At 52.8% G+C, this 24060-nt stretch overlaps 2 protein-coding genes across 5 annotated transcripts in view; both read right to left on the bottom strand.

The window, feature by feature from the left end:
* GATAD2B (GATA zinc finger domain containing 2B) overlaps positions 1-14645 on the bottom strand; it is a 78631-nt gene extending 63986 nt beyond the window's left edge. The window contains exons 1-2 of one of the 4 annotated variants that reach the window (XM_034792044.1): positions 14521-14632; positions 13820-13940 (exon numbers count right to left, since the gene is read on the bottom strand). In XM_034792044.1, coding sequence (XP_034647935.1) covers positions 13820-13824 — 5 coding nt within the window. In that variant the 5' untranslated portion in view covers positions 13825-13940; positions 14521-14632. Of the gene's footprint in view, positions 1-13819; positions 13941-14520 lie in introns of all 4 variants that reach the window. The other 3 variants (XM_034792041.1, XM_034792045.1, XM_034792042.1) reach the window with 3 other exon arrangements.
* Positions 14646-19129: 4484 nt separating this feature from the next.
* Positions 19130-23702, bottom strand: DENND4B (DENN domain containing 4B). The gene is made up of 8 exons (XM_034793059.1): positions 23553-23702; positions 23148-23323; positions 22654-22789; positions 21988-22233; positions 21777-21882; positions 21198-21363; positions 20676-20740; positions 19130-20414 (listed from the first exon to the last, which is right to left on the bottom strand). The coding sequence occupies exons 2-8, from the start codon at positions 23258-23260 to the stop codon at positions 20269-20271; spliced, it is 978 nt and encodes a 325-aa protein (XP_034648950.1). The 5' UTR covers positions 23261-23323; positions 23553-23702; the 3' UTR covers positions 19130-20268.
* Positions 23703-24060: the final 358 nt, after the last annotated feature.

The following is a 24060-nucleotide window of genomic DNA, read 5'->3' as shown; positions in this document are numbered from 1 at the left end:
CACTGGCAACCCCGTCATAATCCCATTCATAAATAAGTACTTCCAGGTCCTCTTGAAGCTACCAAGTGTAAATTGGGGAGGCTGAGCTGATGAATACAGGTAGGAGATGTTCCTGTCTTGTTAGGTGGGAGAGGCTACCTCATTTACATTTTTTTTTTTTTTTTGGATAAAGTGCTGTAGTGTCAGCAAAGACACTGGGCATGACCAGGGCCCTGGAGGAGGTCTCAATGACAGCAGGCTCCCCCACTCCGAAAGAAGACATCTTAAACTCAATCTAGCGTTTTGTTAGACAATATAAAAAAACTGCAGGGCTGACACAAGATGATCAAGTTTGCCACCATGGGTGGAATGGGCCATTTCTGCTGATCTTTGTTCTCTTAGGATTCTTTGCTTTCCAGTGCAATATTTGAGTGAATAATTTGACCAAGCATTACAAGGACTGCGTGTGTCTTTCAGAGCAGGTTTTTCCATTCTCACAATTGGCAGCAACTACCAACTGCTTTCTGAAGTAGAAGGATGAGAGATCCGCTTTCCTATATGCATGTACCTGGACGCTAAATATGAGTGAGGCAAGAGGCTTCTCAGACCTTGAGAGACTATGCACTGCATATAGTCTGAGGGTTGTAGCTCTATTAGTAAAGGCATATTTGAGAAATGCCTAGCAAGAAACGGTGCATTTAAGGTTTCAAGAGGTCACAGTGATTCCATAATTCAGAGAATTAATCCAACAAGGCTGATGCAGTTGGTTAGAATCCTGCAGGTTAGCCAGTGGGACCATCACACTTTAAGCAATTGGAAAGTGTTTTTTATTTATTTATTTATAAAGCAACGTGGATGAGAACAGCGTCCATTTCACGAGGCCTCATCTGCTCCCCTGTTGCTTATTCTTCACCTTAGGTTTTCCTAAGTTATGAATCTTTCACTTCAGCAGTGCAATGCTCTTCTCTTCCCGACCAGAGATCCTGAAGCACCTTTTCTCCTCTTATTTTAAGTGTGGTTTTGTGGCAGTGTTTTTTTACATTAACAGTCCCCGGTTGCAGTCAGATGATGGTACAGTTTAGGATCAATGCTAAGACATTTGCAGAGGCTTTCAACAGAGGTGGGTCAGAGTTTTGCTAGGAAAGGTGAGAGAAACATTTTTTTAAACAGGAAGCCCAAGCTCACATTCAACATAACTTCAAAACATGCTCTGAGCCAATCACAGCACAAGGAAACTGATTATGCAATAACTGGGTGTTACCCCCAAACTAGAATGGAGCAGAAGAATGGGGATAAACAGGAACAGGGAGCAAAAAGTGGCTCAGTGTAGGTCAAGGACATTTCCATTTCAGAGGAATGGGAAAAACTAAGGAGGAAATTACAACTGGAATACAACCACCTCACACAGACTTGAAGTCAATTTGTGTCTGGCGTTAGCCACCCTGAAGTTATGACGTTTCCCAGTAAATAAAATGCAATTAAGGATTTAATGACTTAAACATGCCCTTGGACTTGTTCATCTCCTCAGCAATTACACTGTAATGCTAAAGGGAGCTCCCCCACCCCACCAGTTGTTCTTAATATCCAAGACAATTTAGAGCTCAAATTAAAAAATAATGGACTCTGGTTACTAGTCTGTGTTATGTACCTTACCTGCACAGGAATATTTTTATGACTGTTACCCAATTTAAAAGTTAGTTTACAGCTATGCTATTTCATAGATTCCAAGGCCAGAAGGGATCACTGTAATCATCTAGTATGACCTCATACTAGAATACAGACCAGAAAACTGCCCCCAAATAATGCCTAGAGCAGATCTTTTAGAAAAACATTCAATCTTGAATTAAAAACGGTCAGTGATAGTGAATCAACCACAACCTCCTTGGTACATTGTTCCAATGGTTAATTACCCTCTTTAAAACATACCTCTTATTTCCAGTCTGAATTTGTATAGCTTCAACTTCCAGTCATTGGACCGTTTTAAGCCTCTCTTTACTAGACTGAAGAACCCATTATTAAATATTTGTTTCCCATGTAGATACTTAAACTAATCAAGTCAACACTTAACCTCCCTTTATTAAGCTAAGTAGATTGAGCTCTTTGTGCATCTCACTATAAGGCTTGTTTTCTAATCCTTTAATCATTCTTGTGGCTCTTCTCTGAACCCTCTCCAATTTATCAGCATCTTTCCTGGATTGCCGACACCAGAACTGGACACAGAAGTCCAGCAGCAGTCGTCGATCCCTTGAGGTTGAGGATGATCTTTCACAGGTTTTATTTTTCATGGGTCCTTTGGTGACAGAGGAGTCTGATCCTTGAGCCAGAGGCTCGTTGGCAGATGGTGTTGGAAAACAGGGTTGGCCCCTGATTGCTGTGTGGCGGTTGTCTTTCCTTTCTTTTCTGGTGTTTTTCTGTGACCAGGGCAAGGCGATTTTCCTCAGAAGTGGACGTTCCCTCTCTGACAAGTCTTCGCCAGTTATCTTATCCTGGGCTGCTGTCTCCCAGTGTGTGGTGTCGATGCCACATCTTGAAGTTTATGTTGAGGGTGTCTTTGAAGCATTTCTTTTGGCCCCACCAGAACTGGACACAGAATTCCAGCAGCAGTCACACGAGTGCCAAATACAGAGGTAAAATAACCTCTCTGCTCCTACTCAAGATTCCCGTTTATGCATCTAAGGACTACATTAGCCCTTTTGTCCACAGTGTCACTCTAGGAGCTCATATTCAGTAGATTATCCACCATGACCCTCAAATCTTTTTCAGTCACTGTTTTCCAAAAGTTTCCCCATCCTGTAACTTTGGCCAACATTCTTATTCCTAAAGGTATGCATTCACACTGAGCCATGTTAAAACCCATATCGTTTGCTTGTGCCTAGGTTACCAAGGCTCCAGATCACTATCAGTGATCTGTCCTCTGCATTATTTACCACTCTCCCAATGTGTGTATCACCTGCAACTGATCCCCACCGGACGCCTCACCACAGAGAGAGGAGCTGCTGGTGTCCAGTGGTTACAGAAAACAGCTGAATCACAGGAACCAGTGGAGTCCAAGGCTGAAGTGTAGAATGAGTCATTAGCACCAGCTCCTGTGAGGTGCCAACTGCCCTTCTCAACCTGTGGCTCTTTAGGCCAGTTCAGGGAGGATGGGGAGCAGAGGTCAGTAAAAAACATGAAATCATATGAGAAGAAAAAAACCACACAAAGGGAAGTTAGAGAGAAACTAGACAGAAAGCAAGGAGTCACAGCATTGCCTGCCAGGACACTGTGTGAGGGGAGCCCATCCATCAACCCATCACAAGGTGGGGGCTCCAACACCCCCACAGGATGGTCAGGAACCACCATCTGATGCTCAGCAGTTTGCAGGACCAGTCCCTCAGTGATCTCTAGTGAGGGCCTGGACCTCCCATTGTTGCTTTAACCCAGTTTCCCACTTGAGCAGACAGAGTCCAAACCTCCGGGAAACATTCAACCTTAACAAAACCACTGAAGTACGTTAAGACTAAGTTAGATGGATAGAAAATCAGAAACTGACATTTTGTTAAAGCAGTTCTAAAAGACTATCCCAGAATCTCCTATTTCAAGATCAAGGTATTGTAATGGATACACACCCTCTCATGTGCTCTTGCTGTATGTCTTAGAGGGCTACTAAATATACAGTGTTACATTAAACTAAGCAGAATTCTAGAAAAGATGCCCCTGAATTCAAAGCAGAGATACTCCAGTGACTGTATCTGTGCATATTTCAGTGCCACATTCTTCCATACTGCTGCTAGTTTGTTGAAAATTGTTGTGAAGATTGACACAATAAGCTATTGAAATACCAATTCAGAATCACATTGCACTAGTAGGTATTTAAAACTGTCAAGTCTCCAAGATTAAATTAGAATTAGGGACTTTAACAAGCAAGTAAGTTAACAAATGATTCATTGGGTGGCGGGGGGAGGAGGGGAGAGAGGAGAATGCATTAGATTTGGACTTATTCAACAACAAGGGACTATTACTAAGCAACCATTTTGAAACTCCCTGAAAGTCTGCATCTGTCTGATTTCCTTTCACTCAAGATTTCCTTTTACAAACAAAATCTGAAGATAACTATCTCTGGCTTGTTACAAATGTATTCAAGAAACTCACATGCATAGCCACACCTCACATTAAATCAGAACTGTAACAAATCTGTTTAGCAAACAGACAATATATTTTCAAATGCAGGCGTAATCATCTTCACCTGCACATATAACAAGCTACCCCCAATACATTGCAGTCCCAGGGTGCCTCAGTGAATATTACCAGACTCTGTTTAAAAAGAGAAGACAACTTAAAGTTGAGAGTAAGTCAGCTATTCTGATCTAAACACAAGCCTATGGAGGATACAACCCCACCACCCGAAAGCCATGCAGAGCACTTTTATTTAGCCATATAACAAAAACAAAGGGAATTTGGTTCAAACATACCGTATTGTTACTCCTTACAGAATGTCACTTAAGATTTCCCAATGGCTTAAAGACCAAATTACTTATAGTATTACAGTTAAGAGGTGTAACTTTTTCACAAATCCTTTTAATCCATTAGGTAACAGGACAGAAAACTGCCAGAATTTACAATGGGAATGGGAAGTGTAATATTCCAGAGATTTCACATACATTCGATTAAACAGTGTCTTAAATTTTATGGACCTGCTTTGCCTTTGGATACATGTACACAACATCCATTGACTTTAAAAGGGAAAGCAAAAAGACAAAATTTCCAAATAAAAACACAAATAATGTCAGTTTTAAATGGCAAAGTGAAAGAAAACCTGAACCCTCCAAAACATTATGATCACCATAACACGCGTGTCTTACCGTACTCACACATGCCCTCCTACAAACTCACTGGCAAATAGTTTCAGTCTCTGAAAGGGTGAGTTAAATCTAAGTGAATTTTATTCTAGTCAAACAGTAAATCTGCTGCAGAAAGAAAAAAATGAAGACCCATTGCAGTGAACAAGTTTTATAATTTATTAAAGTTAATTATTTTTCCTCAAACAGTATTAGGCAGTGAGGGGAAGGAAAAAGAAGAAAACTGTTAAACCAAGCGCTAGTCAGCAGTAAAAATCTTGTCTCCTGAAGAATTTGAAGTTATCCATCTCACTTAATGGCCCCCACACTCCTTGAATGTAGCATTCAATACCACCAGCCTACTGCATTGTACAATCTCACGATGACTCCTCACACAGAAAATGCCCATGCAAAGATGTTAATGAGAAAAACTTATGTTAAATAGTTTTTTGGGGGGAAAGTTTAGATTTTAGGCAAGAACGGTTTTTAACCATGGCAAGAACATGCCCCCTTGCCTCACAGCAGTGCCAAGGTTACTGGAGTCGAGTTCTCTATTCAAGTTATTTCCTTGTGGGAAAAGATTGACAAAAGGTATTCTGGAGTGGACAAAGGAGAGAAGGGGGTCACAAGGCAGCACAAATCAAGCAGATTATTTTACCAACACAGATTCAAGGAGTGCTTATGTTTTTACTCCTTTTCTTTGGAGTCTTAGTTTAATCATCCATTTCTTAGGATTTGTCTGTTGGGAAAAGGGCAGGTCCTCCTATCTGCTCCCACCCTAAAATAAAGACTTACAAGGAATTTCAAAGCTCCCGTGTCACCCCAGACTTGGGCCAACTGGGATTCAGACACATTTGGGTTTGTCTCCACAGGCTAGCACAGGGGTCGGCAACCTTTCAGAAGTGGTGTGCCGAGTCTTTATTTATTCACTTTAATTTAAGGTTTCGCGTGCCAGTAATACATTTTAATGTTTTTAGAAGGTCTCTTTCTAGGTCTATAATATATAACTAAACTATTGCTGTATGTAAAGTAAATAAGATTTTTAAAAATGTTTATGAAGCTTCATTTAAAATTAAATTAAAATGCAGAGTCCCCCGGACTGGTGGCCAGGACCCGGGCAGTGTGAGTGCCACTGAAAATCAGCTCGCGTGCCGCCTTTGGCACGCGTGCCATAGGTTGCCTACCCCTGGGCTAGCATATCCATCTGAGAACAGACTTCACAGCTCAAACATTCTTCCACCTACCAGTCCAAAGGAGTTGTGAGACTAAAGCTGAAATTAGAAGGTCTGCTTGTTGATTAATCCTGTTCTCTCTCTTTGGAAGGTCACATATATCCTTCCCCTCTCCATCCACTTCAGCGCTCCAAAAGGCTAATAGCTGGACAGAGTAAGCCATCACCTGAGATAGACAGCATGGAGAGAGGGCTTTTTTCTATTCCCTTCCTACTATCAACTTGCAGTCCCTCCTCTTTGGAAATAAAGATATTGCAATAAATTTCAGTGACACTTATCTAGATGTTGCTATGGGACCACTTATGACACTGCAACAGTGAGATTGTCTCATGAAACCTGAGGCCTCAGATCCCTGCATGCACATGGAGACCCGGTGAGTTCAACTGAATTCCAAATGAGCACAGGCCTACATGGATCAGAATGTGGTATGAGGGCCTAAAACATGCATTCTTTGGATTAAAGGAGAGGACATCATCCATTTTAAAGTTTAAAATAGTTTCAGATACCCCAAAGTCTTCAGGCCAACTGTGAGCTTTTCACAGTTAATATAAACAAGTGTCCCTCTCCTCTGTTGTGGCTGTGCTTAAGACCCAGACAAGCAGCAGGAAACTGACCAACTGCCTGCACCAGGGGAAACACTGAAGCCAACCATATGCAAACTGAAAAAAAGAATTCCAGGCCTCTCCAATCTCTTTTAGATGCAGTAATTTTTGGCTCCTGCTTTTAGCAAGTGTAGAGAGACTTTTCAGACAGATGTAGAATTTTTAGACTGGCTCTGTCTCTTAAAAACCTCAGTCAGTTATTTCATAATATTGGCTTTTATTTCTGGCTTTGAGATACCTCAATAGCTGAATGAAAACACCACAGATTTACTTGGACCAAGTGCACTTACTGAAAAATGTAGGAGCTTTAGTCTCATTATTAAATATTTAATATGGCATGATAGAGATGAGAAGGCGAATGAGGAATAATGGGTAGTTCTCATTTTCCTGAATGGCAGACAAGACTCTGGCTGGGCACGTTCTGCCAGAAGGAATGAGGCCTTTCCATTCTCTCGATAAGGCCTTGGGAGACTGAGGTCTGGTGCCCATTCGCCTACAACAGATAGGGTGCCACAGATGAGACCTGATCAAGCACTCAGACAGCGCCATCTCCAGTGTCTAGGTCTCTGCCAAAGCATCCTCACCAGGTTTAAAGGCATTCAGGGTGGGCTTTGCCATTCTGTGCTTGTCTGTATTTTGCTCTATATTTTGGAATTATATCATTCCACTGAGGTTTGTTACAGAATCTCAGCGTGCCCATTTGAGAGTTAACGGTGTTCACACAATTCATTTAGTGATACAAATTCTAGCCTATATTAGTTACCGCAAGTCTGTTCCCTTGGTACCATAATGATGGGGCCCTTTAACTGCACAGAGTTCAAAAGTCCAAACCCAGAAGAAATAAGTTTGGGGACAGAGAATGGAACAAACTGCCTCTCTCCTCAGTAGCAGAAAGGGGAGTGCAGGCATGCATACCACACAAAACAGAGTATTGGTTTATCACCATTTAATACACTTTAAAAATTCCCCCAGTACCCTTCATATTATTTCTACACAGTCTCCTTTCTATCACCGCTGAACTATCCATTACATTATTTCAGCATGCATGCATTACAGAGGTAGTTCGCTTGAAACCCTGAACATTTGTTCCTAAAGATGTTCAGAACAGGACATGTCCACAATGGCTCTCAGCCGTTTTAACATAGCTACTGGCCCAGTTATTGACATGTAGCTGACAATAAGCATGCTGCTCAGAGAAATCACACACCAGCAGCATCTTATGCCACCTACGTACAGTACAATATATTTGCATATTGAACAGAATGACGTTTGCCTTTTTAAAAAAAAGGCATGACAATTTTACACAGGAAAGGAACTGCCAGGATGATACCAACTGCTGTGATGAAAACCAACAAAAGCAAGGAAATGTATAGTTAAGGGTGAAATCTACCACATCTCCTCCAATACCTCTGCACACAATGGGGCATCTTCCACTCCTTCCTTAGCGCTCCCCGTGGTGCTGAGTACTGGTGGAGATACAGTTCATTTAATCCCTAACTGAGAATTCCTTTGGCTTTCATTTTCTGTTGCAGCCTTGATGTTCTTTTAATGTATTTTTTCCCCTTGTGACTCTTTCAGTCATCCTGCAAGATACTTCAACTTTGAGGAACGAGACAGGTCCCATGGACACTGTGAATGAGGACTACTGTTAGAACTGGACTGGGATTGCTGTCTCAAGTCATTTAATAAGGTTTACCCCCAAAACTGTGCCAACTCCCACAAATGAGGTAAGTAGAGAGGATCCTAACTTATACACAAACTACTAAACCATTTAGCCACCACCTAACTGACCATACCAGTTAACACTGTAAACTTTAAATAGTTCAATGAAAAATAAAGCAAAATGGATGTGGCTGCCCAGAGATTCTAGACCCAGCCTTATGATTGATAGACAATGGTCATATTGACTCAAGTTGCTAAGCTGGCGTGGAAAAAGGCCCCTCAGGTTCTTTAGATTCCTCTGCAGTTCTAAACAATTCTTCACTCTAATTTTAGACCGAAGCTTTGTAAAGTATTCTTTTAGCACCCTCATATTTATATGGGATTGAATTTCCAAATGCTGATCTTAACTCTTATTCAGGAAGATTTCAGCCATATTCTGGATACTGCTTTGTGAATAGCCAGTTTAATGCTCTCTTGTTTTAAGCTGACTAGATTTTAAGGTTTGCACTGTTGTAGCCAGATTGGTCCCAGGATATGAGAGAGACAAGGTAAGTGAGGTAGCATTTTTTATTGAACCAACTTCTGTTGGTGGAGAAGACAAGCTTTCATACTTCACAGAGCTCTTCAGACCCTAAGGTCTGGAAGCAGTGGCATTAGATGAAACAGTCATTGGAAGGCTGGAAGCAGTAGAAATGAGAGCCCTTCTGAAGATAGCAGGCGTAAAGGAGAATTAAGTGGAAATGAAAGCAGGCTTTGAAGTCAGGATACAGGATTGGCTGCCGTCAAATGTAGAAGACAAACAGATGACATGAAAATAATGCCGACTCAAACAAGGTCAGTCAGATCTAGAGACCGACCACCAACTAGATGTCAGGAAACTACCCGGGGGCACGACCAGGCTGGGCGTAGCGGAGGACAAACCATGGACAGGACAGAATGGCACTGCAGTACTGCTCCCCATGTCTGGAAAGATGCTTTGGGATGAGAAGTAGTAGAGGCACAGGACCAAGAGTGCCTTCAAAGGGTTATTTACTACATGAGGAAGACACTAAGACTGCAGCAAAGGTTCTTACTGAACCTTCCAGCATCACAACTACACCTGTAAGCAGGCCTCCCTCCTCCCCTCAATAACCTCCTAGTATCCACATCACACTAAAGATCCCAACCTTACAAACACTTACACACACACAACTTTACTAACGTAAGTAGTCTCATTGAAGTTAATAGACCTTCTATGAGTAAAGAGGTACACAGGACTGGGGTCTAGACATACACAACATGACAACGCCGATACAACCTGTATCCCCGGCCTCATTAACAGAGAAAAGTACTGTATTTGTCAAAGTCAAATCCACTGTACTTATAACACAGCAGTGTCTGAAGTCCACATTTCCAAGAAGAGAGTGTTAAAACGCATTTCCCAGCTCATGCATCCACCACACAAGTAACACCTTTGGGTATATTCTATTAAGTTTGGAATGTGGGGCGGGGGAGTTAGTATTGCCCTGGGTTATTTTTAAATAACTAGAAAGCACCAGAACTACCACGAGGTACACAGCTCTGTTTTAGGTTAGCTAAACATTATGTTCATTAATCTCCACAGCATAAGAAAAAGAAACATTCCAATTCCACGTCCCTAAAGATTTTCTACCTTCTATGCAAGAGATGGAATGGAGGCTGGAAGATTTGCTGTCTCAGTGGGCCACCAGCATCTCTCCGGAAATGAAGTTTTTGTTGCTCCTGGCCCAGACTCACTGAGAGTTGAAACCTTACTCTCCTGCTTCCACTGTGTCAAAAGTAAGAAGGTGGGGGCAGGAGTTCAATTACACCAGACACTCAGGGAGAGAAAGAAGAGAGAAGCCCAGGCCAGCAGCAGTAAAAACAGCTTTCCTGTAGAGGCATCACTGCTCCGGAAATAGTGTTGTCACTGTAAAAATATGGCAGTCCACCCCAATAGCACTAGAGCACGCTGCACAAGTTTGGATGAATTGAGAACGCTACTACTGCATGCTGTCCGATTCCACAGCAATACCTTGGCAAGCTCCAAATGCAAGACTCAGATTCTTACATTATACTGATTTAGGAACTGAAGTATTTCAGACTCTACACATTGTACAAGGGCTTTAAGATGCCATTTTCAAAATAATGATGTTCCTTAAGGGAAAAAAAATACATTTTTTTTTTTAACACACTACTCAGATAAGCATGGCAACTCCACTTCTTCAAGCGGGCACATGTTATGCCAAGACTGGCTGCTCTTTCATTATATTTAGGCCTTTTTTGCCTCCTGGAAAACATGCCAGTGTTGCTGACACCAGCACAGCTCCAAGCATTTTCACTCACGTTCCGTGCAGACCTCCTTTCAATAGGTTCAGACAACACAGTGGTTAAAATGCTAGTGATCACCTGGAACCATCTCCTAACTGCTTTGGCACTAACAATAGGGAGACATTCTCAGAACAGAGTCAGTATAGAAATAGCCATACAGAACTACCCCATTCTTCCAGTGTTACAGAAATTGACTCTCCAGCTCTCTGACCGCCTCATCTCACACTTGTCAAACAATAAAAGGTTTGGTGTGTGCTGCCAAGGAGCAAATTCATCAAGATTTTTTTTTTTTAAATTGCCAAATTATCCCCAACTATTATGCTGATGTTTAAAACTGATTAGAAGTAACAACTTACAGTTACACAGATAATAGTGAATGCAAGAAATATGGGAAACAATATATTTTATTTTCTGAGAGCCATTGTTTGGTATATCACACCGAGCAGATATAAACTAAGAACATTTGTAGAATGGAAATACATTATCCTGCACGTTTCAAAAGGCTACCCCATGTAGATACATTATACATGCAAGAGAAATTATTCAGAATGAAATGCCAACACTCTTACATTGGGCTTCTCGGAACTAACCTGAGACAAAGGAGCAAACATACAAGATATGATTGTTTCTTATATTGTTTTTGATGTAACCAGGAATCTGTACATTCTACAGGGAGATTGCTGGAAGTGTTCTGAGAGTTATAATATTAAAAGGAGCCAATGGAACGCATGCTCTTCATGTGCACATACACAAGTACCAGCAAGGTTTTGACACAAGAAAATGTACTGTAGCTACATGCAAAAGTAGAAGTTTCTTATGCATTTTAGAGGGGTTTATCCAATGCTATAAAACTGCAACTCCATGTGGCACTGTCTGATAGGTTGAATTTTTGTGAGCAAGAGGTGGATGGCTTTACACTGGGATTAGATTTATAGCCAGGGGTGGTGGGTTTTTTCCTTCAACAGAAACATTTTGCTGTTGTGCCTCAATATGAACATGATGCAGAGCTTCAAGTTCAATATTTATTATATAAGAGCAGCTTTAAATGGCACCTTGCAACTCCTAAAGTAGAACAGTACTTTCGGAACAGATGTCTTTTTTTTATTAATGTATGAAAAAGTCCATCCTCTGCTGGGCTGTTGGAAGCAGGAACTTTTAAAAACAAAAAAGACATTTTGACAGTGGTTACAATTTAAACATTTCTCTTCATCCAGTGGCAGGGAGCCCCATGACTTAGGCTGGCCCAAGGTTCATACTTCAGTTAGGATACAACACAACAGAGTTTTTCCCACCAGCCTGGGAGCAGAGGGGCTACTTTCTAGACAAAGGTTTGCATTTTTCCCAAACTGGGCTTCTAAAAAGAAACACGTTCAAAGTCTTAACCTAGCCTGCTACACTGTAAACGTCCACCTCACCCAATAAACAAATTAGAGGAAAAACAAAGGGAACAGTAAACAGTAAGGGTAGGGTTTATTTTAAAAAACTTCAGTTTTTTAAACTGCAAAGCAGATTAAAGAAATCAAGAGAATGCATCCAGAAAATACACTTCCTTAACCCTGCGCATTTTCTAAATAGCTCATCTCAAGCACCATGTCTCCTCTCCAGCAGAAAACATTGGCTTAGATACAAAAAGGCAGACAAGACACTTCCAAGAGCACCTAAATGTAATTCATTCTGTTAATCATGTATCCTCCTGCCACTCCTAACAGTGTTTAAGTGGAGACATGAAGAGTCTCAGCTCTTTTGTTTGAGTAGCCTAGAGCCTAACAAAAAAACAGTTGTTCCAAGTCAAATATCAGAATTCACAGATACCATTTAGACAGCTAAACAGGAAGTCAGACCATACTAGGTAAAGGCAAACCACAGTACCACAAAGATGGATGCTCCCTGTCAGCTGCATGTCACATTCAGTTTCACACAACCATGTGATCAGGAAAGCAGAGAGGCAGAGGCTCCACCTGGTTCTGAAGGCCTTGGCTAGTCAGAAACCAGGTCATCAGTCCAAAGAGATCTTCTGAGCACCTAGGGCCTCTCAGTCAGCCAGGAGACCAAGGAATGCAATCAACCCCAAACATGTGCTTAAATCAAAGCTCATACACACAAAGGTTTCCTTTACACAGCAGTCCAGGACAGGATCTCAACTGTGCTAGGTGAACCACATTTACACACGTTGTCGCTATAGTTTTGACCGGAGGGTGGATAGGGCCCAAGCACCTTTGTTCCTATGGTACGTGCAGCACCCTTTACCACCTGGCTAAAAGAAGCTCAAGTAGTCTATCAATCAACATCAACACTTCCAGGAAGATGCTTGATGACAGAGGACACTGTCCATTTAAAACAAAACATGCTATTCACATGCACAGAACATAGAAGGCAGAACTCTCTTGGATAAACAGGGTTTCCAGGGGAGGGGAGCCTTCCCAACGCACCTAGACTGATAAAGAGCTTGGTCAGTCCTTTACTCCATGCACACTTAGAGGATAGACTAGACTCATTGGCCTGCAATCAGCCATGTATGATCCTTAAAAATCTGTGTCCGCTCTAAATGCTTGTTTGTTGCAGCCACCCTCCAGAACTGCTGCAAAACAAGAGTCAACCTCCCACATAATGTTCAACAAGGGCACAGTCCCCCACCCACCCGAACTCCCCACTCCACCCCCAGCCTGTCAGTATCCAAGCGATGCGCTACAAATTCCCTTTTGGGGGTATGCTAAGCAAGTAGAATGCAAAACTGCAGATCACTAAGCCAGCATTTATATGATGCCTCTTCCTCCTGTTTTCTTCTAAATTCCCCCTCCCCACAACACCACCACTCCTACTGCTCAAACCCTCAAAACCAAGACTTGAAGTTTTAGACTGGTTGCACAGAAAGGGCAACAGTGTGATTTGAAATTGCTTGCAAATAAAATGTCCTCTCCTAGGGAATCAGGTGAGGAGCTGTACCATTACCACACACATTTCCAAAGCCCAGGATGGGAATTTCCTGGGAAGGGGAAGTCTTCCAGGGCTTTCTAAAAATCTAGACTGAGGCGGCCTCTGAAGCCAAGAGCTCAGTGCACCCTCCCTGTTGTGAAGCTGCCCCTGCCCCAAACAGGAATCAGGAGCATGGCCATTGCTGCTCATGCCACCCACAGGGGAGGCAGTAATGCCCGGGCAGGGGAGGAGAAAAGGCAGTTACTGGGCTCTCTGTTCAACGCACCACATGAAAGCATGTGTCTGGAGGTGTTCTTGGCAAACGATATTCTCCCTTCCCACTTCCCATGTGGGGAAACAGCACGAGGAGGAGGGGGGGGGATGGTGGAAGTGTCAGGCAGAAGAACCTAGATTTCCAAGGAGGGGGCGGATTTCCAGAGAGACACCACGCACAGACACACACAGGGGAGCACAGGAAGGCCAAAAGGAAACGCAACGGGAGGGAGGGAGAGAAAAATGACGATTGTTCCCCAAGACCCACCGTGCGGGACAGCAGGGGAATGACCCCCCCTCGCTCTCCCGGGGGAGGGGCTCACACCCCCGCACCCCACTGGGGAGGCGCCATGGCAACAGCACGGGAAGGGGCCACCGCCCCGACCCCGCTGCGGGGGAGGGGATCCCGCCCAGGGGTGCGCGGGGGGGGGGGGTGCTCCCGCTCCATGCCCCGCCCAGGGAGCAGCCCGCCCCTCCCCCCCATGAGCCAGACATCCCCCCGCCCCGCCCCCTCCCGAGCCCCCCCCCGCCAGGGAGCCCCGCCCCCCGCCTTCTCCTTCAGAATCCAGCGCCTGCCCCTCCCCCCAGGGCGGCCCGGCCTAACCGCCCCCCGGCCCGGCCCGGCCCGGCCCGCCGCGCGCTCCCGGGGGGGGGAGAGGCTGGGCCGCCCCCCCGAGCCGGCCCCGCTCCCGCTCCGCCCCCCGCCCCGCTCACCTCGGCCGGCAGCGGCGGCCCCGCTCGCTCCCCTCAGGCCGGGCCGGGCGGGCGGAGCAGACGCTGCGCCGCAGACACTAGCGGCAGCCGGCACCACCACAAACAATGATGCTGATTGGGCCGCGGCCCCGCCGCACCGGCTCCGCCTCCCGACCTGAGCAACGACGCCCATTGGTCGGGCCGGCAGACCGACGGAAGCCTAGACCAATCGAAGCGGCGGTGACACCTCGACGCCCGCCCTGTCGCTCCCACTGGCGGAGGGCATCGTTGATTGGCGTAGGCCGCGACCACTGGGCGGCGGCCAAAGCGCCCCGTGGGGCGCCTTTAATGGGTCCCTTAGCCTGGACATCCGGGTACCCTGTGGCCCTATTATATGTCGGCGGGCAAAAAGCAAACTTGGCCCTACTCGGAAGTTTTGGGCCACGGCGGCCACCGTACTTCTGTTACCCCAATTCTCCTCCTCCCCTTAATCCTTCTCCCCCACTGTACCGGGGGGGGGGGCACAGGGGTGACACCCAGCTAAGGCCCCATCACCAGAGTGGGTGCTGGGCACCCATGCCAGCACAGGCCAGGCCGGGGGGCGCTAGGGGCGGATGCCAAGTCTGGATGGACGTATTCCTGGAGGTTTCATCACAGGCCACTATTGTCAATTCCTGGCGACGCTAGGGCCCCTGGGGGTGGGCACCCCTATGTGGGGCAGGCGGCATGGGGGACAAGAGAGGGTCACGGGGTCAGGCTGGCACAGGTGATGGGGGTGGGGGTGGGGTGCGGGATCAGGATGGTTCAGGTGACAGGGGAGGGATGTAGATCAGGCTGGTGCGGGTGATGGAGGAAGGGTGCGGGGTCAGGATGGCACAGGTGACGAGGGCGGGGCACGGGGTCAGGCTGACGAGNGGGTGCGGGGTCAGGATGGCACAGGTGACGAGGGCGGGGCACGGGGTCAGGCTGCCGAGGGTGACGGGGGAGGGATGTAGGTCAGGCTGGTGAGGGTGATGGGGGAGGGGCGTGGGGTCAGGATGGCACCGGTGACGAGGGCACCACACCTGAATTCTTGGGGCTGCCCCTCACACAGCTCTGGGAGCCAAGGGGAGAAGTGGGGGGGTGTAGAGGGAGATGGGGGTGCATAGCACTTGGAGGGGATGCACCCACATGTGGAGAGGGCCACATGGAGGTGTTTGGAATGGGGTTTATGCAGGGGCATGGAGCTGGCGTAGAGAGGCACAGGGAGGCAGCATGTTTTGATGCTGCCCAGAGGATAATGTTTCAGATTTCCCCCAGGCCTGACAGTGAGATTGTGAATTATCACCTTTAACATTTAGTGTTTGCACGGTGGTAGCATCTGGGGCCCTAACCGGGGACCAGGGCCCATGGTGCCAGACGCTGTGCACACACAGAACAGACCCACAGTCCTTGCCCCACAGCACTTATGACAGAGTACAAGAGCTGACACAACAGGTGGCTACAACACACAGTCAACCTGTGGAACTTGTTCCCAGGGGATGTGGTGAAGGACAAAACGATAACAGGGTTACAAAAGGAATGAGAAGTCCTGGAGAATAGGTCCATCAGTGGCACTTAGCCAAGGTGGTCAGGGACGCACCCCCATGCTCCGGGTGTCTCTAAACCTCCAACTGCAGAAGCTGGAAGGGGACGACAGGGGATGGATCACTCAATAATCACCCTGTTCTGTTCCTTCCCTGTGAAGCACCTGGCACTGCCACGCTCAGAAGACAGGATGCTGGTAGCTGGCACATCGCTCTGCCCCACTATGGTCGTTCTTATATTCTCACAAATGGTCAGTCAAGCGCCAGGTAACAATGAGAATTATGAACAGCCGAACACTCGCTGCTCACAGCACAGCCGTGGCCTAAAACGAGGCCCTCCCCCAGGTGGCGCGTCAACTGCTGGCTTGGGAAGCCCTGCCCTTCCGCCCAAGGCTCTGCCCTTTCCACCCCCCCACCGCAGCAGCTGGTCCCTGTCCCCCACTAGCACCCCCAGCCCCTGGAGCTGGGCCACAGAGTGGAAGCAGGAGGCCTGGGGGCAGAGCGTGGGCAGGGCCACCCCTGGCTGTTTGGGGAGGCACAGCCTCCCCCAGCCTATGGTACCCGCCACCCCTGGTCTTCCCCGTGCATTGTGCTGCACCCCACAGGAATGATATTCCACCCCAGCAGTGTCACACTGCCAAAGAATCCAGGGCTCCTGCTGCCCCAGGGCATCGCATGGGGCACAGTGAGATTTCGGTGCAACGTTGCGTTGCTGTTTTTCGATGCACCAATGTCCTATGGGTGCCGGAGGGCGCTCTGATGTGACTGTTCTGTGGACGCTGCACAGCCCTGCTCGCAGCGTGACCGTGCTGGGCTGCATCATCAACCAATATGGCCTCACTGTTTCCTTGCAGGTCCCCCCCTCGCTCTGTCTGTCTCCACTTGTCTCAGACTTAAACCAAGTCCCCCCCTGCATTCCTCACTCCAGCTGTGGCAGCGGTCGAGTGGCAGCCCACCCACCCTGCCAGGACAGCTTAAAAATCCACCTAACTCGAGCTCGAGGTCCCAGTCGCGTCGCAGTTTGAGCCGACTGTGCTGTGAAGACACCCCCTAAGCTCATCGGTTTCTCTTGGTTCGGTACGTGTAGCGCCTAGCGCCAGAGGCTCGTTGCTGGTACAGCAGTCGCATCACAGCAGCACAGGTCTGCGACACCAGCTCGGACCACAGCGTAAACGGCTCCATGGAATTTCCCCCGTCCAGCTCCGTGGGACCCGGAGAACGATACGCCTAGTCGCTGCTGGAAGCAGGGGGAGTCGGCCATTGGCTTTGTCTGCCTGGAATATGTCACACCAGCTCCAGGTTTATTGCTTTCCCGCTAGCAGCACCAATCCCAGGTTTGCCTGCCCCACGCACGCAGCGATTCGCCCCTTTCTCCTTTGACATGGGGGCCATTGACTAGGGGCAGCTCTTTTCTCCTTCTTTTGGGGAGAGGGGATTTCCCGCGGCAAGCCGACGGGCCAGATGCTGTGCGCGCCTGTGCCCTGCCGCGGTCGGTGGGTGGCACAGCTCTTGTCGGCCCCGGGCATGACTCAAACGTTGCCTCCTTCACACAGCCGCCTCGGGAAATCGCGTCACAGGAAACCACAGAACTTCTGAATGTAAAAACATGTGGCCCGGGCCTGGGAGCCTGTCTGCCAGAATTCAAGATGGCTGCCCAGTGAGAGAACTGGAGTCAAGCCAACACTCTAGCCTTTCTTGTCCATGATCTATGGTTTATTAGCGCCTCTCTCACCTCATTGGCTACCCACAGGTGATTGACAAGCCCCCGTTGCAGACACAGGGCTCTCCGATTGGCCGGGACTCTCTCAGGCCCGTAGCTTGGACGTAGCCCAGCCAATAAGCAGGTAGGGACAAAACCCAAAGCCGGGACCTACTGATTTCCTCCCCTGGCTAGTTGTGGGGCGCTGGAGCAAGCGGCTGTGAAGCGTCTGCCCGGGCTGTCCCGGGGGAAGCTGGAGTTCTCTTCGCCGGCCCTTCCCGGGCGCTGGGCTCCGTGGCAGCACATCCCAGCCGCGGGAATTGCTTTCGCCTTGGCCTCCGGTGTTGGATCTCCTGCCAGGCTGCGCTCGGCGCACAGAATGGGGAGGAGACGCCGAGGGGGGGTGGGGGTCACACAACAGCGGGAGGCTTTGCTCCGAGGCGCCCCAGCCTCTCTCACTCAAACAAGGGGGTTGCAAGCTCGCACCAGAGGGGCCGTTGTGGCTTCGGCTGGCGCTTTGCAGGGACCGTGGGGGGGTGGAAGCGCAGACGCCCTGCATCCAGACAGCCCGAGAGCGCACGGCTCACTGTGCCCTTGGCTTCAGGCCGGCGGCCGGGCTGCATGAGGTAGTCATTGGAGCCTGGGAGGGGAGATGGGACGAGTCCTGAGGGGGGTCTGGGGCTCCCCATGGTGCTGGATGCCCCCAGCTGGGCGGGTGGGGCGTCTCACCGAGCCCCGAGTCAGGCTCCTGAACCCATGAGATGCTGGTAAGGGCCCGTGCCTGTTTTTTTGGGGTGTCTTTGAGCCCCTGCCCCACAGCGGGGGTGACGATCGCAGCCCTGCCGCTCCCCCAGGCAGGCGCTGGCGGGATCCAGACACGCAGCTTTGTGCGAGATGCTGCCGGTGGCACGGAGCACCCAGCTCCCCACCCCCCCTATGCCAGCCCCCGGCAGCTCCCGTGGTTCCCCCCCCCCCCCCCCCGCGAACACTGGCTCTGCTCCCCCTTCTCTGCCTGGCTCCTTCTGTCCCCCCAAAACTCCTCCCAGCTCTTCCTGAGAAGGGGGGGGCTCAGCCTCACACTGCAGCCGCTCTGATTGGCTGCTCTGCCCCAGGAGGCAGGATAGTTGGGAAGGCAGCCAATCAGATGCTGGGGGGCAGGGGGCTGCCTTCCAGCTCTGCTCCCCTGGCAGCAGGTGGGGCCAGCCCAGACCTGCGCTGCTCCTCGCCACCACACCCCACTTCGGCCATGGGGGCTCCTCTCGGCCACCCAGAGCCGGGGCAGAGGCTGCAGCCATGCAACACCCCCCCACACCCCCACCCCCGCGCGCGCACACACACACACACACACACACACCACCAGGCAGCAAAAATACTGAAGCGGTTTTATTTACAGACCCAACAAAAACCCAAACGAAACAAAGGGGTAGGGGAGGGGTGACGCCATATTGCACAGTGTGAGCCCCAGAGCTAGGGGGGTGCAGGCACCAGAGCATGGGGAGCCCCCACCATGTCCCCCTCAGTGCCACATACTGCCCCCTTCCCAACCTCAGGTGGGGAGAGAAACAGCTTCCAGTGCAGGACAGAGTGAGATGGGGAGTGGGGGAGGGCGCAGCGACCCAGCCCCATGGCAGCCCAGGGTGTCCCCCGCCTGCTCCAGCAGGGGACACTGGGGGGGCCGTGGGGCCCGGTTCGCATGGCACCAGCTCACCAGCACAGCGGTTACAGCACAAGCTAACGGCAGCCGCGGGGAGAATAAATAAATTACAAAATATATTAACACTGACGTTAAAAAAAAAACACCAACAACTGCCCCTGGGGGAGGGGCCGCCCCCTGGGAGACCCCCCCAAGACAGTGTCCGAAAAAAGAGAGCGCTCTGGGGAGGCAGGAGCCGTGGGCTGGACGGATGCTCACCTGTCCGCGTGTCCGGTTCATTACCAGTGTCTGGCCGGGCTCCAAACAGCCCCGGGGCCTGGGGGGAGTCACCTGGCCGGGCTGAGCAGCGCTGACCCCCCCAGCCCCAGCCCGGGGCAGCCGCTGAGAGCGGCCAACAGCAGGGCCATCAAGGGCCCCAGTCCACTCGTCACAGGGGGAACTGGGGGGGGGGGGGTCTATGCCCAGAGCAGGATCTCAACTCTGCCCGACCAGCTCCCCACTTTGCCCCATTCCTGGGCAGCAGCTGCCCCTGCTTCTCTGCCCAGCCCGCGGGGTGGGGCCCAGCGTAAAGACGCCCCCAGGGGCAGGGCTGGCTGAAGTGCCAGGGGGCAGCCGGGGGCTCTCCAGGTCCCACCTGACTCTGCCTCGGCTCAGAGGGCACCAAGTGCTGCCCCCCGACTTCCAGGAGATCCGCCGGGGGGCAAGTGGGGGGGGGTGCATGGTTTGGTAGCAGCTATGCCCTGCCCCCCCCCCCGCCTGCCGTGGAGCTGCTCACTCCCCCCACAAGACCCGGTCCAGTCCCCGAATTCCGTCCTGGGGGGAGGGGTCCTGGCCTGGCCCGGCCCCCGGCTCTAGCACTCCAGCGTGGCACCGAAGCTCCGGCGGCAGTCGATGGCCTTGGAGCTGGGCGGCTGCGCCCGTCGCCTGCTCAGTTCCTCCTTGCCCAGGCTGCCGGCCACCTTGGCGTAGGCGGCTTTGTACTTCTTATCGAAGGCGGCTGTGGAGGAGACGCGGATCAGGCGCCGCGACAGCCGACCCCCCACGCCCCGGGGCCCCAGCTCCCCCGCAGGCCGAGCGAGTGTGGTGCCCCCCCCCGCAACTGGCTCAAACCAATGGGCCTGGCTGGACCCATATCCCCCCACCACCACCAATGGGCCCAGCTGGCCCGGTATCCCCCCCCCCAGCCCCGCCGACCAATGGGCCTGGTCGCAGGCTCCTCTCTGTCCCTGTTCTTTCCAATGCCCCCCCAGCCCCGTACCAATGTCGACGTGGTCCCTGCCCAGCGCGGCCAGCATGAGGAAGAGGATCTCCCGGTAAACGCTCCTACGGGAGGAAGGGGAGAGAGAATGAGTAGGGGGGAGACAGAGCGGAGAGAGGGAGAGCACGGGGGGGGGGGGGAGGGGGGGGGGGGGGGGGGGGGGGGGGGGGCAGAGTGGTGGACAAGGAGCAGAGCTGGGGGGCAGGAGGCAGATCCAGGGGGCAGAGCTGGGTCCAGGGCAGGGGGATTACCTCTGCAGGGGGCGGAGTCAGAGGCAGGGGCATACCTCTGCAGGGGGCGGAGTCAGAGGCAGGGGGTGGTACCTTGGCAAGGGGCGGAGTCAGAGGCAGGGGGCGGAGTCAGAGGCAGGGGGTGGTACCTCTGCAGGGGCGGAGCTGGGGACAGGGGGCGGAGCCAGGGGTGGTACCTCTGCAGGGGCGGAGCTGGGGGCAGGGGGCGGAGCCGGGGTGGTACCTCTGCAGGGGCGGAGCTGGGGATAGGGGGCGGAGCCAGGGGTGGTACCTCTGCAGGGGCAGGGGGCTGGGCTCCGCGGCCAGGGTCTGCAGGAAGAGGGCGATGGCCTTATGCATCTCGCCCAGCCCCACGTGGCTCAGCACGGCCTCCAGGAACGCCAGCGAGAAGGGGCTGCTGGGGCACCGCCACGACTGAGGCCGGGCAGCGCTGTTCCCTGTGGGGAGAGAGTGGGGGTCACCGCAGTGGCCGATCCCCCCCCAGGTCCCCACGCTGACCCACGGGCACCCCTCCCCCACCCCAATCCCCCCGCGCTGGCATCCCTCCCCCACTCCAACCGCCCCACGCTGACCCACAGGCACCCCTCCCTCCAATCCCCCCGCACTGGCACCCCTCCCCCACTCCAACCGCCCCACGCTGACCCACGGGCACCCCTCCCTCACCCCAATCCCCCTGCGCTGGCACCCCTGCCCCACGCTGACCCACGGGCACCCCTCCCCCACTCCAACCGCCCATGCTGACCCACAGGCACCCCTCCCCCACTCCAACTGACCCACGCTGACCCACGGGCACCCCTCCCTCACCCCAACCCCCCCATGCTGGCCCACGGGCACCGCCTCCACTACTCACTGTGGACCCTCCAGAGCACATAGAGGGGGGGGCAGCTGTCGGGGTCTGGGGTCAGGACATCCCAGAGGAGGCGCACGCACACCGGGGGGCCCTCGGGGGCCTGGGCCTGCAAGAGAGACATTGGGGGGAGTGCGGATCAGAACCGGTGGGGACCCCCCCAGCCCCTGGGAGTCCCTTGCCGGTGCCCCTCCCCCTCCAGCTGGTCCCGTACCTGGGGCGCGGGCCGGAGGTGCTGGGAGGCCGGCACCAGCTGCAGCAAGTTGCTGGGCAGGCCGAGGCGCTGGAAATACCAGACCAGGTTCCAGTATATTATGGGATGGCTGTCCACCAGCTCCGGCTGGGCCAGGAAGTCGCTGCCCTCGTTCTCCAGCAGGCTCTCCAGCTCCTTGCGCAGCACCAGGGGGCTCAGGTAGGCAAAGGTCACCAGCTCCGAGCGCGGGGCAGGGCCCCGGGGCGCCTGCGGGGAGACAGCTGCGCTCAGGGCCCACGGACCGGGCAAGACCTGGCCCCTGCTCTGCCGCTCGGCCCCTGACCCTGACTCCTGACCCGCAGCCCCCGCCCGGCGCTGCCCCACGCCCCTGACTCCCGACCCGCTGCCCGCGCCCCTGACTCCCGACCCGCAGCCCCCGCCCGGCGCTGCCCCGCGCCCCTGACTCCCGACCCGCAGCCCCCCGCTCGGTGCTGCCTGCGCCCCTCACTCCGGACCCGCAGCCCCCCACCCGGCGCTCGGGCAGGGGCAGGTAATCCTTGGGCACTGCAGCCAGGTGCCTGGTGGAGTCAGGACCGTGGGGCTCTGCAGACCGTGCCCGCAGCGCCCCCTTCTGGCGGCTCCGGAGGGAGCCTCGCTCAGCTGCTGGGGGTGGGGGAGGCGCCGTACCGAGGAGTCCGTGCAGCCATTGCAGAGCGACGGGGGGATCCCCGGCTCCGGCTCGGCCTCATCCAGAGCCAGGCACTGGGAGCGGTCGCTGAGCACCGGGCCCCGCTCAGCCCGGCTCTGGGGAGACTCCGAGGAGCTGCGGAGGGAGCGGGGAGGGAGCAGGTTACTGCTGGGCTGCTCGGCACCAGGCCCCACGCCCGGGGGGACACGCCCGCCCCCATCACCCAGCCCCCGCCCAACGGTTCCCATGACAACGGCGTGAGGGGGACAGCGAGATCCCATACCCCTGAATGATGTGAGCCTGCCCTCCGGGTCACCCCCCTGCCTCCGAGGCCCCCCGCCCATCGCCCCCCCAAGACACCCTGCCCCCCAGACTTCAGAGGGCAGAGCATGGTGTGGCAGGGGGTCCCCCCAAGGACAGGAGAGCTGCAGGGCGGTTTCCCAATGAGGGCGGGGGGGGCAGCAGGGGGTCCCCCCGAGGGCGGGGGTCTCACCTGGGGGGCTGCTGGAAGTCCTGGATCTCGATGCTGAGCAAGGGCACGAAGGGGCGGGTGCAGAAGGGACAGGTGGTGTTGAGGTTGGAGTCGTCGGGCGTCCAGCCGGCCATCACCTCCTCGTCGTGCACCAGGGAGCCGCACGTGTGGCACCGCGAGCAGCTGGAGAGCCGGATCTGGGGGGGGACACTCGGCTCAGCTCCACCCCACACTCCTGTCCCCCCTGCCCCCCCGCCCTCCCCAGGGGACTCGGGCCAGCCCCCATGGTCGCTGCCTCCCCTCTCCCGGATCACTAGGCCCCTCACTGGGCCGTGGCGGGGTCGCTGTCAGAGCCCCTCGCTACCCCCCCGGCTGGGACCCCCACCCAGCGCAGACGGCCTCAGGCAGGTCCCGGGGGGGACTCACCTCCACGGCGGGCAGCTCCGGCCCGGCCAAGGCCTCAGGCAGCGGGTCCGACGACTTGCACAGACTAAAGCTGCCGAATGACGTGTCTGACAGGTCAAAGTCGCTGCCCAGGGAGACGGAGCTCTGGGGGGACAGGAGACGTGAGCCCCACAGGACCCTCCCAGCTCAGCGGGACCTGCTCCTGCCCAGCCCCGGAAGCACTAGGTCCCTGCCCGTTCCAGGAGTGCAACACCCCCAGCTCCAGCTGAGACCCCAGCCCCGGAGCGGGGTCCTGCCCACAGGCCTAGCCCAGCAGCAACGGGGGTCCCCCCCAGTCCAACACCCCCCCAGAGCAGTGGGGACGGTTCCCAGCCCAGCAGCAATGGGCCCCCGGAGCAGTGGGGAGCGGTTCCCAGCCCAGCAGCAATGGGCCCCCCCAGAGCAGGGGGGGGGGAGTTCCCATTCCAGCAGCAATGTACCCCCCCCAGAGCAGTGGGGGGCAGTTCCCAGCCCAGCAGCAATGCCCCCC

Source organism: Trachemys scripta, chromosome 16 (assembly GCF_013100865.1).
Source record: "Trachemys scripta elegans isolate TJP31775 chromosome 16, CAS_Tse_1.0, whole genome shotgun sequence".
Lineage (NCBI taxonomy): Eukaryota > Metazoa > Chordata > Testudines > Emydidae > Trachemys > Trachemys scripta.
This window is presented reverse-complemented; position numbering and strand designations above follow the sequence as displayed.